Source organism: Heterocephalus glaber, unplaced genomic scaffold (genome assembly GCF_053883595.1).
Source record: "Heterocephalus glaber isolate CG9 unplaced genomic scaffold, H.glaber_assembly_v1.0 deba00001504, whole genome shotgun sequence".
Classification (NCBI taxonomy): Eukaryota; Metazoa; Chordata; class Mammalia; order Rodentia; family Bathyergidae; genus Heterocephalus; species Heterocephalus glaber.
Window position 1 is genome coordinate 47,706,305 of NW_028258324.1, and position 19,106 is coordinate 47,725,410.

The following is a 19,106-nucleotide window of genomic DNA, read 5'->3' on the forward strand; positions in this document are numbered from 1 at the left end:
CACACAAGCTTAAATATCACGATTTGTTTTATATGAATCCAGAAGTATAAATAAAGAGAAAACAAAAGATAAATCGTAGGAAGCCAGGAGACAGATCTTTCTTAAAGTGGAAAGAGATCAAGAGATTGAGGGAGAAGGGAGAAAGGGGAGGGAAAGGGGATTAAAAAAGCAATTAAGCTGAATTATGTGCATATACCAATTCCACACAAAGGAACATAAAGATTATGTGCTTCAGGCGTGTGCCAAAGAAAGAAAGAAAGAAAGAAAGAAAGAAAGAAAGAAAGTCAAGAGATGGGGGTGGATCAAAGTGAAAGAGGACAAAAAATGAAATTAAAATGTATTACATACATGTACTAACTCCCCACAAGGAATGTAAACATTATGTACTACAAAGATATATTAAGAAAAAAAGAATCTTTCTAAGTTTGTTCTCCTCAGTATGGTATGGTTCAGAAGTCTATAGACAAGAGAGGCCCAAATCCTCAGTCCAAGATCAGGTCTCTAGATACCCTTTCCCAATACCCAGACCCTTGCTTGTTTAAGAGAGGTCATGAAAAGGGCCAGCTGTGTCACTGCTTCTGCCAGACCTACATGGCTGGCCTGCTTAACATGCTGGCTATGGCTTTGGAAGGAGATTTTACTCTTGAAATAGTTTTATGTCTCTTCAGAATCCAAGGAATTCTTTGGAACCTTAGAAAATGGAATTCATGCTCACAAGAGTTTAGAACCCTTGAACTGGGACCAAGATATTTGGTTTGGTCCTCCCTTTGCTAGGGTTGGGCTATTGGACCATGAGAAAGCCTTGCTTGTCTCCCCTGGACATTATCCGTAAAACAAACTAGATATGCTTAAGTCTCATCACATGTGAGAAGAAAATAGTATCTGGTTCATGGGATTGTTGTAAGGTTAAAAATAGCGTAGACATAGTGCTTAGAACAAAGTCCAGCACATAGTAATTGCTTGCTGATGTCAGTTCTTATTTTTCTGCTCTGTTTCTGTGATTGATTACTCTCCATTTAAATGTTCTCCAGAAGTTAACATGGGGTTCTGTGGCCCTCAGGGTTGACTAACTAGATCAACCATGCTCCTTCTTGACCTAACATTTTAATATTTTCTTTCTTTTTTTTTTTTTTTTGGCACTGGGGATCAAACTTGGGTCCTTGCGCTTGTGAGGCAGGCGGTGGAACCACTGAGCTAAATCCCTGGCCCTCTGCTCCTTCTTTTACCCTGGAGCTTGTGATATTTGGTGATAAGGACAATTTTAATGAAAAGAACAAGGGGTCTTACTGAGTGGGTAGTCCCCTAGATTTGTGCTGTGTTGCAGAGATTTGACAATCTGTAGCAAATTCTTTTGACAGATGTGTATCTGTGGCAGTTTTTCATTGAGCACTGTCCTAAATTAATTACCAGCAATTCATTCTAAATTGAATGGTACTGCTGCATGCAGAACACTTTTGTTTGCAATTCTTGAATCATCCCAGTTTAAGTCTATTAAAATTAACTTTATTTTTTATTTTTTTCAATCATATATGCCTAAATGGCCACAGTACTCTTCAGGGTGGCTTCCTTTTATTAATTTGCCTCTTTAATGTTTGTAGGTTAATTATTTTCAGACACTATTTGCACTATTTTCTGTTATTGTCTTGAAAACCATTTACTGTCCATATGCAGGGTGCCGAGGGAGGCTTATGTGGTCGACATGAAAAGTGGGATCGAAGATCATGAGATCATAGTTGGGGTTTAATAAACAATGTTGCTCTGTGCTGTTGTCCAATAGATCACCAATAAAAGGAGCAGTGTCAGGAGAAATGATTCTCTTGCCATCTGTTTACCAGAGTTCCAGGAATGTATTGTAATAAGCAGATGGTGCAACTTGGTGGAGGACAAGTCGTGGACCCAGGTGCTTCTTTGTCTCATAGATCTCCAAGAAACACAACCAGCTTCAATAAGCCCCATTCCCCCTAGAAAATCCCAAATGTGTGCAAATACTCAATGTAGGCTTGTCTCTTCAGATACATTTGGAAGATCAGTAAAATAAGCCAAAATAAAATCTCTCTCTCCTTTATAATTTGAAATTACCTCCTGTGTTGGTGCAAGGCAAAGGGATTTGATCCCTGGTCTATAGTTCCTCATTATAGAGCACCCAGACTGATTCATTCACAGTGTCCACAGATTTCTTGCTTAGTGAGAATTCACTTAGCATTTTCATCTACTAATTTGCTGCTGCAGCACCAGCTCTGCCAAGGAGATAACTGCTCCAGATGCTGGAACTCTGAAAGATTGCTATTTGAAAAGTTTATTGAGTAATGAAATAAAGCATCTCACTATCAGATGCACAAGGTAGTGCTTTTTCTATCATTGTGAACTTCTATGAAAATGTAGCCAGAATATTAGCAGGAATGTAGGAAGAAGAAATAGATCAAAGAAGTAACTATGGGTTTCCCACAGTTGCCATTGCTTTATTGGGAAGGCTAAATTTGAGTCTGAAGATGGACATTCTTGTGTATCTTTCATTGAGGTAGCATTATATTGATTTTTTGAAATCATTAAAACTTAAGGAGTGAAGCATGCTGACATATAATAAAGTGGGAATATAAACTGAAAAGCACCAAATGGAAAGTCAATAAAAAGTATTTTTTTAAAAGAAGAGGGAAAGGAAAAATATTTTGAACACTGAAAGTGATATACAAATATATTTCCCCTTTTAGATATTATAGAGGTAAGTAACACACTTTAAAACTAATAGTGGTATTATTTTAATGTAATTATTCTTCTAAACTTTCTCTTTGATTTTATGGGCATATTATAAAAATAGCTGTAGGCAAAATTTACAAAGATCTGAACTGGAAGCCCGCAATTGTGAAGCAGGCAGGACTGCTTGAAACAACAAAACAGACATGGAATTGTTGATTTGCCCACTCAGATATTGTACTTTGACTTCAGATTGTGTTCTTCTGTTTATTTTAGCAACAGTGTCCCATCTCTCAGTTTCCTTTGACACTTTATTTTCATTGGTCCTTTTAGTTAAAAGGTCAAGGAGCAAACTGCTCCAGGATGCTGCCTCTGACATTTATACACATAATTCCCATTTCTCGACTAAATGCTCTTAGTGAGATGTTACTAAAGTTTCCGTATTTCAAAAAAGAGAGGTGCTCTTTACCCATTCATCATCCTTGGAGTCCTTTGGTAGAAAGAATACTAGATTGGTAGTTAAAACAGCAGGCTTCTCATTTAGATTCCATAACTACTCACACTAAGATCTTGAGCAAGAAAATTCTAACTTGCTAAGCCTCCATTGTACCCATTTATAAAATGAAGGGATTATATGCAATGAGCTCTAAATTAAACTTAGGAAGGAAATTTAAGATATGGTGGAAAAAATAAGTAGAACACATGATTAAAAAATAACTAGAACACATAAGAAACCAATACAACAAACTATGCCACTAAGAAATTAAGAGTAAGAAAGAATATAGAAACATCTAAGTAAAATGCAGATAAAAAGCAGATAAGGGCTATAAATGTACAAAGGTAGGTGCAAAAATTTAAGCATAAAATATTCAAAGAATGAAAAAAGCAGAGAAAAACTTCATCTCAAAGAAGTAAGGGCTGGGGATTTAGCTCAGTGGTTCTGCTGCCTGCTTCACAAGTGCAAGTTCCCAAGTTTGATCCCCTTTACCAAAAAAAAAGTCTCAAAGAAGTAGAAATCAAGGAATCCACTGAAAAACAGGTTAAAAAGAGAAAAATAAGTAAATAAGTAAAAAATTGTATATAAAATATAAGTATTAAATAGTGATAATATTTTTAATCTCAACCTAAAACTAAGAAACAATAAAAAGAATAAATGCCAGTTTGAAAATCAAAGATAGAAAGAGGTTAAGCATGGAAAAAAAGAAATAGTTAAAAGCAATATAAGCAACCAACAATAGTAAAGTATATGAAAATAAGTAAAAAATAACAGTAATAAAATATGCTCTTTTTCAGTATTGGGAATTGAACCCAGGGGATACATCCCAGCCTTTTTTTACTTTTTATTTTGAGACAGGGTCTTGCTGAATTTCTAAGTTGCCCATGTTGGGCTTCTGCCTCAACCTGTCAGGGTGCTGGGATTACATGTGTATACCAGCTTGAAATGTGCTTTTCAAAGGGTATTTTTAAAAATATAATAAGATGTTATGTATTCAATTAATTTCATGAATATAAGAATAAAGTGACTTGCTTGCAAGAGCAGGTATCATGTGTCCCTAACAAGGTTTTCTGAGCTGAAAGAAACCATAGGGTAGCATCCCCGAGTAGGAAGCCCAGGGCTTTTTGTTCAGCAAAGCTCTGGGCTGCTAGGAAGTGTGTCCCACTAATGAAGACCACCTAGGAAACATGAGGGCAGTGGCCAGATGGCCCAAGAGGCTGGTCACAGCAGCTCCTGGCCTCTTTTCCAAACTTCTCTTTGGGAAAAGATAGTAGTAGCTAAGATGCCTGTACAATATGAGAAAGGGGTAGTTGTGTGGAAAACTTTGGATTTCTGTAAAATCTGGAATAACACAGCTATTCAGAGAGAAAGAAGGAAAAACTCCACAAGTATGTTTCTTCAGAAGTGTGAGGGGGTTGCCTAGGACTGTAGGCCTTGTCATGACAGTTTTCTGCTCATGCAGGTGGGGATGGTCTAGAAGTTTGCCTCAGTAATAAATGCTGAAGTGATTCTTATGACCAGGAAATTTGGGGCTAGTAGGTCCATAGGACGGCTTTGTGCTTCAAAGATTGGGTTTGTTGAGGAGATTTGGGGACTTAGTTCTACAAAAAGCAATGAAAGAATGCTGAGAATGCACTAAACAGTACACTCATAGGGCAGGGGGAGGGGGAGTCTGAGAGCTTCCTCCAATACCTGGGAATCATGGCTGACCTAAGTGATATTGTTATCCATTCACCAAACATTGCCTACCAGGGACCAGGCAACTGGCTGAATCAGGATTATGAAATCCCTGTGGCATGTCAGAAGGACAGGGATAAGTTCAGGGTTAGGGCTCAAGAGTGTTCACTACATTCAAGTGGTCAAATGATTATGTTTCCTGCTCTTCCAGCACTTTTTCTAGTCTTGCTGAAGTATGCGCGCTTCCATTCTTCTGTCTTTGTTCAAACTGCTCTTTCTGGCTTAAGCCTCTATTTTTCTTTTTAACCTTCCCAAAGCTATAAAGGCCACCTACTCTGGGAATACCTCCATAATCCCTTCAGGCAGAGGCCCATTCTCTTTGGTCCCATAGCAGTCCCTGCCTTTTCCTACCAAAAGATAGACTCTGTTTTTGTCATGTTTGTTTCCGGTCCCCTGTAGTAGCATAAGGAGGCTGCAGTTCAAGGGCAGAGATCACTACCCCATTATTTGTTTCTGCCTCAGCATCCAGTTCAAGGCTTGCTATAGGATAGGCAGCTGATACATAAATGCCTCTTTGTTTTCCTTCTTTTTGGTAGGATAAGCTAGATTTGTTTTAGTGGTGCCTCAGATACTTTTCTTTTTTTTGGTGATGCTGAGACTGAACTCAGAACCTCACACATGCTAGGCATGTACTCTACCACTAAGCTACATCTTAACCACTTCCTCAGATGCCTTAAAAATAGATGCAATATAAACAGGCCAAATATAATATTTACCAAGACACAAATTAGGATTCTTAGGGAAAATGTTTATATTTTCCAAACTCTGGGTTAGGTAAGTTGGAAAGGCTGGGAGTTAAGGAGTTATAACAAGGAGTCCAGCAACCCATATATATTCCAGGCTTTGTTTTTGGAGGAGTGACTCATGTGTATCAGTATTATTTTTCAAATAAATGTGGCTTATAAAATGCAACTTCACTTAAGTGTTACTGAATTTTTTGTTGTTTTTTGATTTCTGAGATATAAATATGATGGGGATACATCATATTTTAAAACTCTGGGACCCAATCTTTCTTTCGCTGATACGTTGCCTGGGATGCAATTAGCTGGTGACTTCTGAGTTTTGTGAATTCTTCCATACCACATTTCCCTTCTGTGATGCCACTGCAGACTTTGGAATGCCACATGAGGTTCACTACCACTTACCTTGATGGAATCCCCAACGTAAGCCTACATCATGAACAACAGGTGGGGTGCCTTCTTTGTTCCAATGTTGGAAGATGCCATTAAGTTTTTTCCCCTCTTATATTTGTTCCATTAACCCATGAGATGGACAGTGTATTTCTAGACTTGTCTAGGTCTTTACAAGTGCTCTAAAACAAGGTATTACTAGCTCTTTAGATGGGGTGGATTTCACTGCTGGGAAAATTTCAAAAACAAAATTGAAGCCTCCCTTACCCAATCCCACAAATTCATAAGAAGACTAATAAAAGGGTGCCAAATTTTAATTTTGTTAAACCAGAACATCTAATTAAATGAACAGTCATCTCTTATCAGCATTAGCTCTAACATATACATTGACACTAAAAAAAGGGAGTACCACTTTCAAATCTCTTTAAATGAGCTTTATGGAAATCTCACTATGTTGTCCTTTGTGGTCTTTTTGCCTTGGCTGGTGATAACTTTGACCCACACTGACTGATAGGCTTCTGATTGTAACCAGCTATTTTATGTATTTCTGCTGCAGCAATGCCTCCTATCTATACATCCCTCTTTGATTAAATGGGCTAAAAGTAAAAGATAACCTGGAATCATGGAGCCTTGGGTGCAGGACTAGAAATTTTGGTTAGACTATGATGTTGCTGATCTTTGTCCTTGTGACGTCATTTGTTAAGTTAGCTTTGAAACTTGAAAACCAACATTTTTTTTTGAAGTTGACCCTATATCAAATTGCTGTTGTCATAAAACATAGATTTAGTTGCTTATGAAACTATAAGAACAGTATTCAAGTTGGTGAGAAACAATTTAAAAGAAAACCAACATTCTAAAAATTTTTTGTATTAAATACTGACAATTCATTTAAAAATATTTATTATATTTTAACAACTAGTGCTTGTCATTTCTAGATTTTCCACAATCACTGTGATATCCTGGACATCTCTTAGGACATTTCACATTCTCCACCTATAATTAATGCCTTCATCCTTTGTAAAAGACTCAAGAATCTGCAAATAAGAACCATGGAACCTCCTAAATAGTTTTGGTCCTGGAAAAGATTGATTAAAACCTTGGCCCTGGCTATTAGAATGAATTGTACCTTGTTCTTAACCTCAATAGATTTGTGAAAAAACACAGAAAACAAATAAAAAAATAAAAGAGGAACAAAAAAATTCTTTCACTGTTATACTGTTTCATATTACATCATTTCATTATCTTCTTTCTTTATTTTTAAAATATTTCTTTTATTAAGTGAGCAGGAAAATACATGGTTGAACAAATTGAAACTACAGGGTGTGCCCTTTACAAGACTGAGTAAAACAATAAATTCATCAGAAGGCATGTATCAATTTCCTACAATGAAACTTCATGCAACAACAGTTAGTGAAGCTGAATATATACAGATAGGGAGGCCTCAGAGCTATTGTCACTTGGAAGATAAGACCCCAATATCATTTGGATTTTTGAAGCTGCATTTAACAGGAGAATAGTTTGTTGTCTACTTCTTATTTTAGGAAAAAAATGTTGTGGCTTTTAAATATTTAAATGAGAAAACAAAATTCAGTTTCTCTCCCTATATCCAAAACTGCACCTATTGCTATGAGAATAATTAAATGGATCATTATCTATATAAATTTAAGTTTTGAAATGCTGCTTTTCTCAGGGTTCTTTTTTTTTCTTAAATTCTTTTCTTGGTACATTTTAGGTAAACAATATATTTACATTTATCATTGGGTGCTTGTACCTGTACATGATGTATCTTGGTTCTTATTTTTTCCCCATTACCTGTGCACCCTTCACCCCCTTCTCAGGGTTCTTTATGATAGCCTGTCTTCCAATCCTGCAACTTGATCTGTGAAGCTGATTCATGGAGCAAGAAAATATAGCTAGGCTCAGAGCCAGGTGTCTTGCATCCATAACAGCCTTCCAAGAAAGAAAATCTATAAGATTTTCTATTTTTTATGTGAAAGCAAAGATTTGCTTTTATGATACAAACCTTGGAGACAGGTTTTTTGTTTTGATAGTGAAATTAAAATAGCTATATAGTTCTATATCTTTTTGAATCTTAAAGCTCCACAATTGATTTTCAGTTATTCATCCATCCAATAAATACTCACTGAGTGCCTATTATTTGCCAGATATTCTTCACAGCACTGGAGATAGACCAATGAGCAAAGTAGATGGTGATAAGTTCTATAAAAGGCAATAAAGCAAAAAAGAAAATGACTGCAGAATTGAATATTATTTTCTACAGATCTCTAACAGCAAAATAATAATTGTGCATGGACCAATAGGAAGGGAAATAGCAAGCCATGAAGTCATGTGGGGGAAGACATTTCCAGACTGGAGAGTGCTTTATGGGTATTCTGGATGAAGTAAGGAGGCCCATGTGGCTGGAGCACAGTGAACAAGGGAAATAGTAGACAGAGTCAAAGAAATGGTAGTGGTGGTTGGGGCAAAAGAGGACAGATTGTTTCATAGCTTGATCAGCCATGTAAAAATATTGACATTGTGAACAAGAGGGAAGATATTGAGGGACTTAGCTAAAAGATGACATTCCTTGGACTGTTTTAAAAGCATCATGTCAGGCAAGAAGTGGCTTTTACTCAGTTTGGATTATAGACATACTCTGAAGCTAAGGACAACTGGATTTTCAAAAATGAATTGGGTGTGGTATATAAAATAAAGAAATTAAGGGTGACAAGAAGATTTTCTGGTGTGGAAGAATAAAGGTACAGACATAAAGAGAACTTTAGTGGAAATACATTGGTGGGTGGGGAGCAAATTAGTTTACTTTTGGGTATGTCAAGTTTGAGATGTCAATTATGAATCCAGATGAAGATGTCAAGTAGGAAGTTAGATGTATAAATCTGACCTTCAGGAAAGAGGTTGGGGCTGGAGATAAAAATGTGAGTTTTGTCAGCATATACGTGGTTTTTAATGCCCCAAGACTGGAAAATATCACTTAAAGAGGGGTTGCCCAGTACTGGGGCACATCTGAAACTCAGCAAGAGACATGGAATTAGTAGCAGGGGAAGGAAGAGTGCATAAAAGGGCTGTCCAAAAGCCAAGAAAGTATTTGAAGAAGGAAGTTGTTGTGGTGTTAAAGAGCACAGATGAGTCAAACAGCATAGTGTTAAGAGACCTCACCAATGCATCTGAATGCATGATCACTAGTGTCCTTTGCAAAGCTACTATGTTGGGATAAAAGGGAGATTTGAGTTGGATCAAGAGACCAAGGAAGAGCAAAGTTTAGACAGTAAGTGTACAAAACTCCTCTTGGGGGAAGCAGACAAGTGGAGATAGTGGGACCAAGCAGGGTGTTTATGACAGGATATCGTGCAGCAGGAATGTACTGAAATCCTCCAATAGAAACATTGATATTACACAAAAGAAAAGGAAATATTACTGAGACAGTGGCCTTTGTGAGAGGTTCGATGGATATACTTAGAGCAAATGGGAAGAACAGTCCTATCTCCACCTATGGATCTGATGTAGTAATTGGTAATGCTGTTTTGCTGGACAAGATCAGGAAAATGAGAAGCCAGGATCTTTGGAAACTGTCTAACTGAATATTGAAATCATCCAGAATTAACAAAGAGTGATGTTGGAGAAAGTGAGCTAAGAGCTAAAATACTTGAGCAGTGATGAGGGTAACTGAGGGTAAAGTAGGGTCTTCACAGGCAGATGGTAAGAACTTCAAAGCAGTGGGTGTTAGGAGGAGGGAGGGATCATGATCTGGAAGTGGCCAGAGGAACAAGGGGTCCTACTACTCATATTTCATTATTCATATTTGACAGAATAAAATAATAATACTCTGGGGCGTGAGTATAAGAAACCTGGGTTTAGAACCTACCAAAGCATTTCTAACCACTGTGGGGAACAACTGGTACTTCCTAACAATTTTTGTATGCAGGAAAAAGAATACTTCAAAGTAAAAGTTTCAGATGGGAAAATATATCAGGTATGACTATATCCAATTTCAGCAAATTTTTGACAATTTACATCACTTAGAAAATTAGAGATTTAAAATATAAACAATTACAAATACAGCAAAACCATAGTTTTCCCTTCTAATATTATAAATTTGGCATCTTTCTACAGTTATGTTAACACTGTATAAAAGATAGCTAAGATGTACAAAAATAGTTTTATGACATCCAGTTTTAAAATTCACTGAGGCTGTCATCCTTTTTTCCCCCACTGCTACCTAATACTTGAAATTCTTATTTGGGATAATTTCTGAAGTGTCTCAAGTGAGCCATAATATGTATTACTATTCTTCAACACTTACCCCAGGGGAAGAGATGAGAAACAGGATGATTGGAGTAAAATATTTGCCTTGTACTAATCGTGATCCACGACTGGAAATGAAACCAGTTTTTGCTGAGCCTCAGTGGTGCAGTGCAACTTGGTGCTGATGAAAAAATAAACCATCAAAACTGAACCCTTTTGTGAGAAGAGTGAATTAGTTTGTAGATAAGTACACAAAGCCAAAAATCTGGAAGTTTTAGGAAATTTTTATTTTTAACTATATTTTCTAGTTTTCCTCCCGATATTTGGCATCATGGACACAGATACCAAGATTTTGATTTTGATTTAAAATAGCTCAAAACTTACTCAAGGATTTTTGTTTAAAAAATACATTTTTGGAAATTTTTATTATGGTGCATTCTGGCCCTTTGTGGGATGGCATGTCTGGAAGAATAATGTTCGAAGCACAGGATTATGATCTCATAGTTTAGCTTTATGCAAATGGTTGAATATTTTAGTTATCTATGGAAAAATTCCCAGAACAATGATACAGCATGGAAATCAAAACATGAGAAAATATCTAGTAGAAATGTTCAGACTGTCAGTTTTGAACCTCCAAATTCTTAAGAGGTTTTCTTCTTTGCTGAGGCTCCTGAAAAGAGATAGGTTTATACCCATTTTATTCAGGACTCATGAAAGCTCATTTTAGGGTTACTGATATCATTAGTCATGGCTAAAGTACAATGGCATTTATGAGGAACACTGGCAGATAAGATAAATTTGGGGTTTTGGATTTTTGTGTTATAACTATGTATAGACTTGGGGTCAGTTTTTGGTTGATGGAACATTTTATTATTTTTGTTTGATTTGGTTAATTTAAGCTCTTGAAAAGTAAACTAAAAGGTAACTATAACAGATTACAGAAACTGTTGAGATGGTCAGAATATGGTATGCACAGAAGTTCTGCATGGTAGAGTGCAGATTCAGAACCATTACCAGCAGATTGTAGATTTTCTCATGTGTTCCTGCAGAACATTAAGATTAACCCTTAAGTTTGACCCATAACTGCATCTTCCTTTTAAGAAATAATGTAGCAATCTAATATCTCAAAGCAATCAACACAAATGCAGGTGATGCCTGTTCAAGCAGACTTTCAAAGACAGAACACGCTAACACAAAGAGCTCTTCCATGTTTCAAGAATACACTGACAGGACCTGATACACATAATAGGGAAAGCTTTTTCATTTTTGTTTTTTTAACTTCATGGAATGTAAAGTCAGATGTCAGCCCTTTCTGGCAGTGTACAAAACCAAATGGCTCCAGTCGGAATGGCACACTTCTTTCTAACCTACTGCACAGGAGGACTAGAGACACCATTTACCAGTGAGTCACAAGAGCAGACAGAAAACTGTTAGTAGGTCATGCCAACCAGGAATTAAGATGCTTTAAAAAATGTGTGCTTGATGTAAGGTATATTAGGAGTGTATCTTAGAAAGCAATGTTGAAGTATTAGAAAAATGGAGCCCCTGTCCAAGTGGCCTTGTGAGATTTCACCCAAACCTTAATATACCTTGTTGAATGAATAAATAGGTTTAGGTCTTCTTGAAATATTATTTAAAAGTTTCGAAGCTGGGCATGGTGGTCCACATCTGTAATCCCAGCACCTGGGAGATTGAGGCAGGAGGATCCCTGTGAGTTCGAGGCCAGCCTAGGCTACACAGTGAGTTCCAGGCCAGCCTGAACTACCTAGTGAGACTTTGTCTACCCCAAAAAAAATTTTTTCCAGGAAAAATGGTGAGATGTTTATAAATAGACTGACTAGATTTTATGTGAAACTATTTATATTGCGTGCAGTGACTATGGTCGAATGAAACTGGGATGGGGAAGACTCTCATTATTTGAAAGGGCCTTATAGCTCATCCATTTCTACTACCCACAGGATTCAGGAATCCAGGCTACAATGCCCACAACCAGCACCCCAGGAAGGCTGAACAACTGCCAGACTCTGGTCAAAGATTATGGTGTGGATGGGCTCAATGAATTTTGGTGGAGAGTTACCAATTCAGTGCAACAAGAACTGACTGATCTAATAAAACTTACTTTGGGGGGTAAGGCTTAGTTTCTCCAGTTTCTAGGACCAAAATCCAAGATTAAAACTAGGTATTTTTATTAAGACACTATTAAGATGGATGAAACAAACACCCCCTCTGAAAGAAAAATTAAAGCAAACCAAAAAGTTGAGAATTGTGTGAGCCTCAAGAATACAATTCTGATATATTCTGCATTATGCAGGCCTCACTATGTTAGGGCTGAGGCCTGTCCTGATGGAGGAATATCTCTTTTTGAGATAAATTCTTCAAGGAATTCTATAAATATGTTTTAAGGAGCAGATTTGTATGGGACCCTTTTAAATTTTGGTTTTGCCTTATAATCAGTGTAAAAGATGTGTACAAAAATATAAAAGGCATGACTTGATGGTTAACATCTGTGTTTTATTGTTGTTGGCACCAGAAAAGCTCATGTTCTATGTTATGCCACTGTACATACTGTAAACAAGACTGCATTAATATTGTTTTGTCATGATTTCTTGTTTCAATGAATCTAGATTTTAAAAAATACATTCACAAACTACCTTATGTTTGAACACAATGATTCCCTTTTATTTCTTAACTGTACCCAAAATTCCCACAATAAAAAATCATTTAAAGCTGTGTGTTTTGAACTTATCACTTAAAAAACAAAACAAAACATAAAAACAAAGATCAGTTTGCAACATAATTTAAAAAAAGCATCTGGTTTAAAATACCACAGCAGCGATATAAAGAGCTGGTGGCAACCACATTTGGGGCTGAGGCCCAAATCAACATATTTTGTCCACATCAACATCCAATTACAGTAGTTGCTAAATTCAATCCAAAAAGTTATTGCTGAATTTGTTGCATGGAATTTTTGAAGATAGTATTGTTCAGCAGCATAATCACAGCAGTAAAAATGAGAACGGGAGGATTTCATTGCTTTTGAGAACTAAAGGGGTCATGATGAGGACATCTTGGTGATTGCCTGAAGATAATCCTCAATTGCATTCCCATGTTACTTGCTTAAAATAAATGCAAATGGCAACTACCTTTTGGGGTGGGTGGGGGCATAGATATCTAGTCCAGACACCAGAATAGTTCCTTTTCCCTTCCCCCCTTGCCCAAACCACCAGATTGAAATGGCACCATTTTCCTAATGTGTGTTTCGTTCTCATTAATAGTACATCAGCTGCTCAAGTATTTAGGCAACATCAGAAGGATCACTGTTGTTTTTTTTTGGGGGGGGGATTCCATTTACAGTAATTGCTTTCTCTAAAACAAGCCACATTAATTTTTGTTGTTGGATCCCCCACTCTAGTATTTTAAAGAACAATTTGGCCAACTACAGTTATGTTTTAAAAATATTAAAAACACCTGAGATTGCCAGTTGAGCTCTCTATATGTCTCCTGGAGTTAACACTGCTGTGATGAACAGTGAAACAAAAATTAACAAAACGAGGTAGGTTAAAACAGGAAGCACAACACAGATATCGTTTTGCAACACCTTGATACCACAGGCGGCCATGCTTGTAGCTTTGGAAAAAAATCTCAGACAGTCACGTAAAAGTTCAAATCATTTGAGTAAGAGTTTATAAGGATACAAGTCAACCTGAACTAAATACATACATATCTCTGCACAAATGTTGTTTACTGTATGTTGGGTATTTTGGAGGAAGGTAAAGTGATTAGGGTCTCAAAATTTTGGCCAAAAGCCTTGTTTTCAAGTTCTCTAAAACCTGAGCCTTCTGTGTCTGAGGCCGGCTCATGACTCCAGTCCCTTCTCTCACCAACCCAGGGAAAACACAGGCAGCTCAAAAACATTTATTATTGTTTTCAGTCACAGTTTTCATCTAGAGAAAGTGGTACCCTCACGAGAGAGTTGGGAATGTCCAGAGCCTGGATGTCATTCACTCCCCAATTCCCAGAAAGAACTCAACAAAGTCTCAGTACCAACGAAGCCCAAACCAAGTGACCTCTTAACTGGGAGGCTTTGTGCATTTAAAAAAGAATATATATATGCTTGTTTCCCAGAAGCTCTTCCTGTCTGACCCGTCTGTCGTCCCATCTTTTGCCCTGATTTGTCGCATAACAGCTGAGGGAAAGCTGCATTACCGAGTCCCTCCTCAGTCGCTAGGCCCACTCCACTCAATGGCATTTCTATCCCATTCAACGTACTCCATTCTATAAAGGGCCACATAAAAATATGGCCTGTCAGAATCACAAAAGTGGTAGTTGATTTTATTAGACTAAGGCTAGTAGTTTAGCCATTTAAAATCTATTTCCCAAAAGAGGGGAAAATTAGTATTTTTCTTCTCTTTTAAAAATTCATTAGCCAGTTGCTGTCAAAAAGCAACCATTTGGGTTGGTAAAGGCAAGAGAGTTCTTAAATTATCCCCACTATGCAGTTATGGTCTTCAGTGTAAGGAGATAAGGTACATTTATTGTGCTGTCTCTTACCACTGGAAATAGGAAATTTTACAACATATTGTATACTTAAAACTAGCAGGCAGACAGAATTAAAAACAGGTTCATTTTCTCAGTATGCATCTCTCCCATTCTTACAAAATAAGGGGGTAAAGGAAAAGGTGAAAAAATTCAAAAGCCACCATAACACAGCTTAATCATAAGAGCACACAATATTTGTTTCTATCCCTAACTCCGAAGGGTACATGGTCCATCTTTGTCCACAAATAATGCAGCATCCTTGGGGGATCTCCTGGACATTCCTGCCACCTTTTTCTCTCCTCATCCGGGCTGCAACACTGAAAGATGGACTGTTTTGGGAGGGGTGGAGGGAGAGGAAAAGGGGAAAGCGTATGTTCAACCAAGCCTTCTGATTCTGCCTCTAGACTGGCATAAGTCCACATGAGTTATGTTGTTTTACATTAGAAATAACGCCATGAAGATAAGTGCCAAGTGCTCTTCTGTTACCAGTTCATCATGGAATTTCTGTTGAGGGTCATGAAAAACACTTGGCTACTTCCTCCAGATCGCACGGATGCAAAAAATACCTGTTTGAAATTAAAAACAAGTTAGTTCAACTGCATGGTTTTTTCCCCTCTTTTCTTCAACTGTCCATCCATTTCCTTTCACATGTCCTATCTTTGCCATGTGTCAGCTCTTAAGATTCCCAGTGGCTAGTGCTTATAAAGTGCTTTTGGAGACAGTACATCCAATGTAAACACACTTGCCTGTATTACTGTGGTTGATATTATTAATTATTATAGTATTGGCCTCCAGGGACACTACAGGGGCTCTATCTTGATTGTGACATCCCTGTGGGTACTCACATTTTAAAAAGGGAGTTTCATGCTAGGACAATGTGCTAGACTTTTGGCCTAGGGCTCAACAGGTCCTTTGATGGTTTCTAGAAAGGCACAGTGGCTCCCTTCTCTCCCTCAAAAATGACACAAAGGCAGACCAGATTTAAGAGAATCCCTGCCAATTCCCGAAGTCATGGGCAAATTTTGGGTCTACTGACTATTCCACAACTTCAGTTTTTAATTTTTAAAAAATTAAAAAAAAAGAAATGTAAATGGTTGTGGTCAGATAGGGTAACAAGGGTTTAATGATCATTCACTTTGGCATTTCAAGAGTTAACATGTAGTGTGTCTGTTGATGCTGGCATATCTTAGGCGGAATGAGATAATGGAATTAGTAAGTAGAACCATAGTCCATTAGGTCTGACTCTGTTAAATCACTTTATCAAGCAATAGAGTGAAGTGAGCAGAATTTGGGTTACTGCTTGCTTGAGTTGAATGTAAATGAACCACTGCTCCAGGAAATAATATTTTGGGTTGTGGCATAGCCCTTCAGTCAGCCAACACCTAATTTGGTCAAGGCATTTGCTTTTGTCACTAGTATAAAGTCTCTGCTACCTCATTTGCCCAACTTCTTTAGAAGAATGCTCTCTTGCAACAACTTCTTAAGAAGTCTGTAGAAATGCTTGTCATTCAGCTAATGCTACGTATGAAAATAAAGCTACTTTTGGGTTCAAGGAATCAACAATGGGGAAGGATAGAAAGGACCCATGAAAAATCATGATGTAGAAAAGAAAGGGCTGCTGTTCTCTCTGGTTGTGTGTCCTTGGCTCTAAACCTTGGGCCCCAGACACTGGTGTGGTCCCAGCCTACTCCTGAAGGTGTGGACCTGGATGAACAGGCTGCTGGGGTGGGTCATCAGGGAACCAGAGTGTGGGTATCTGTACACAGATTACTCCTAGTCTTATCATCCCCAGAGACTGGGTAGGTGCTGAAGTCTTACTAGGTTAGGTCTGTTTCCTGATGTGCTCTTAAGTCCCTGGTACCATCCTTCCCACCCACAGCTACTGTCCACCCATACCACACCAAGTCAGAGTAGCTGGCCAGAGTCAATTATGGTAGGCTAGGCCCACACCACAGTGTTGGATGAAGACCATTCTAGCCTCTTGGGAATCAGGGTGAGCATAGAGACACAACAGTTTGACCCATCACATTATTTTCTGTGGGTGTTTATGTCTGATACTCTGGGGGACAGTATTTCTATTTTGGCATAGCCACAAAAGATGAATTCACAAATGCAGTATAGCTTAGCTACTAAAAACTCGGGTTCTCTAGAGGAAAGACAAGGTAGAAGCCACACTGTTACAGAATACCCCTCAGAGGTGACTAGTCATGCTGAATGGACACGGCTAACTTCACTGGAAAACAGTCCCCTTATGACATTTCAGAAGAAACATGGCTGGAATGACACAGGACATGGCACTAGTTGAGTTTGTGATTGTATATTTCTTAAAGAATGGATGACGTTTTTTAAAAGCTTATATTTTTACATGTCAAATGTTTTACACTGATGAGTGAATATAATGTGAGGGTTAGATCCTGACAGCGAGTTGTGAAGAGTCTAAAAGTGGAAGTATAAAGTTGAGATAACAATGATGGACCAACTGCTCTAAGTGCTTAGGAGAATTTGGGTGTCTACTAAGTTATCATAAGGCCTGCAGGCCACAAAAGTGACTAAGATTTTACAAGAAATTTTTAGATGTTTTATGTTTGTTTTGATATGTGAATAATATATCTTGAGTGTTCACATGAGTCAAACCAAATAATGCCATTTCAGGATAGTATTGATTGTTTAACACAGATGTGATTCAAATCAGTATAAAGGAAAATGAAGGTTTCACAGGTACCTGGTGGTCTCTTAAAATGCAAACACTAATGCAAATGTTGAAACGGATTTACCTTATCATTTCTTTCACATAGAAACTTTAACCTTTGAGCTCGCTTATGCATAAATACTCCATCCAAATGTCCTGTTTCCACTGACCGGATCTCAATAGCTTTCTCGCCCCAGCCCATTATCTGATTGGAATGAATGTAAGCTGTCAAAAGGAATTTCCAAAACTGCATTAAAAACATTAGATGGGCAATAACTCACAGCATCTGTTCACATCTTAACCACAAAAATGACAAACAACTTGAGATTAACACACAAAGCAAGTCTTACAAGTGTTATTCACAGACTTTTTTTTGTGGACTCAAATGGTTGTTTCACATTTCTTGACTTTCGTTTCATTTGGGGGGTGTAACTGCTGAAGGAGATAAGGAATGGTTAACCTACCCACAGATGTGGGCATTTCTCCCCATTGGAGCACCACATCCTTAGTTATCCGGCCATAGGTGTTCACGTACACCCCCTCATCCTCATAGCAAACAAGCATTTCCATTCCATCTGTTTTAGGCAAGATGACAATAGCATGAGGAGTGATATTGCCCTGAATCTAGAAGACAAAGAAAGACCAAATATTATTTTAAAAAGTGAGATAACACCTCAACTTTCTTTGCTAAGAACTGCAACATTTTTTTTCCACTTTTACTCTAGAGATTGCATTTAGTTTAACTGTGGGCCTATCAAATGCCCTGATAAATACAAATGTAGTTACTAGATCAAGAATCCAATTACTTTTTTTTCTAAAACCAGTAATACAGTATCTATGGAGTACTGAGTACGTGCCAATCACTGACCCTTTTCCACATATACTTTCCAGTCCTTAGGACAGATTCTCATGGTACATATCCTTGTTTAGAGATGAGAAAACTTCATCTCAGAAAGTTTATGTAATTTAATCAAAGCTGTACTTGTATTTGATAATAGAATTTGAGGACATGTTTTGCTGATGCTGAAATTCATGTGTTTTCTGTTAGAATTACTACTTCCAACAAAGATGAGGAGAATGCAAATCAGCTGAATGAGATGGAGAGCATTGAAATGGGGCCAACATGGATTTCTACCAAACAGACCATGAGTATATAAAACAGCCTGTTTATGAGTGCTTAAACAGCAGATTAATCCGAATTAATGGTTTGTTTAGGGAAAAATTAGAATTACCACTCATTAAAAAATCATACTATTGAAATAAATGTAGATTGACTTGTTCTAAGCAAAGAGAGGTGGCACAGTTGTGATACCCTGGTTGAGAATGTCCTGGAAGCCCAATATGTGCTTGATGGGTAGGAAGGGGTACTGAGGGTGCTCAGAGCGATGTTCCCACCGCCTCACTCATAATGTAAGCATGATAAAAAGTATAATGAACAATGAATGAGAGTTGTGTGTGTGTGTGTGTGTGTGTGTGTGTGTGTGTGATATGCTAAAACAACTTTTTGTAAGTGATTGAGGTTTTTGGGAGGTAAAGTCTTCAAACTCTCAAAATACCAATC

General features: G+C 37.6%; 1 protein-coding gene and 1 long non-coding RNA gene across 7 annotated transcripts in view; one reads left to right on the forward strand and one right to left on the reverse strand.

Moving 5' to 3' along the window:
• LOC147825330 (uncharacterized) overlaps positions 1–13,043 on the forward strand; it is a 31,617-nt gene extending 18,574 nt beyond the window's left edge. Inside the window, exon 2 of the long non-coding RNA XR_015441137.1 lies at positions 12,276–13,043. This is a non-coding gene — a long non-coding RNA (uncharacterized LOC147825330). The remainder of the gene's footprint in view (positions 1–12,275) is intronic.
• Positions 13,044–13,974: 931 nt separating this feature from the next.
• Positions 13,975–19,106, reverse strand: part of Tnik (TRAF2 and NCK interacting kinase) — a 397,016-nt gene continuing 391,884 nt past the window's right edge. For all 6 annotated transcript variants that reach the window (XM_004834596.4, XM_013071572.3, XM_004834595.4 and 3 more), the window contains 3 exons: positions 18,010–18,169; positions 17,631–17,770; positions 13,975–15,422 (listed from right to left, as the gene is read on the reverse strand). In XM_004834596.4, the coding sequence (XP_004834653.1) occupies positions 15,339–15,422; positions 17,631–17,770; positions 18,010–18,169 (384 nt within the window). In that variant the 3' untranslated portion in view covers positions 13,975–15,338. The remainder of the gene's footprint in view (positions 15,423–17,630; positions 17,771–18,009; positions 18,170–19,106) is intronic.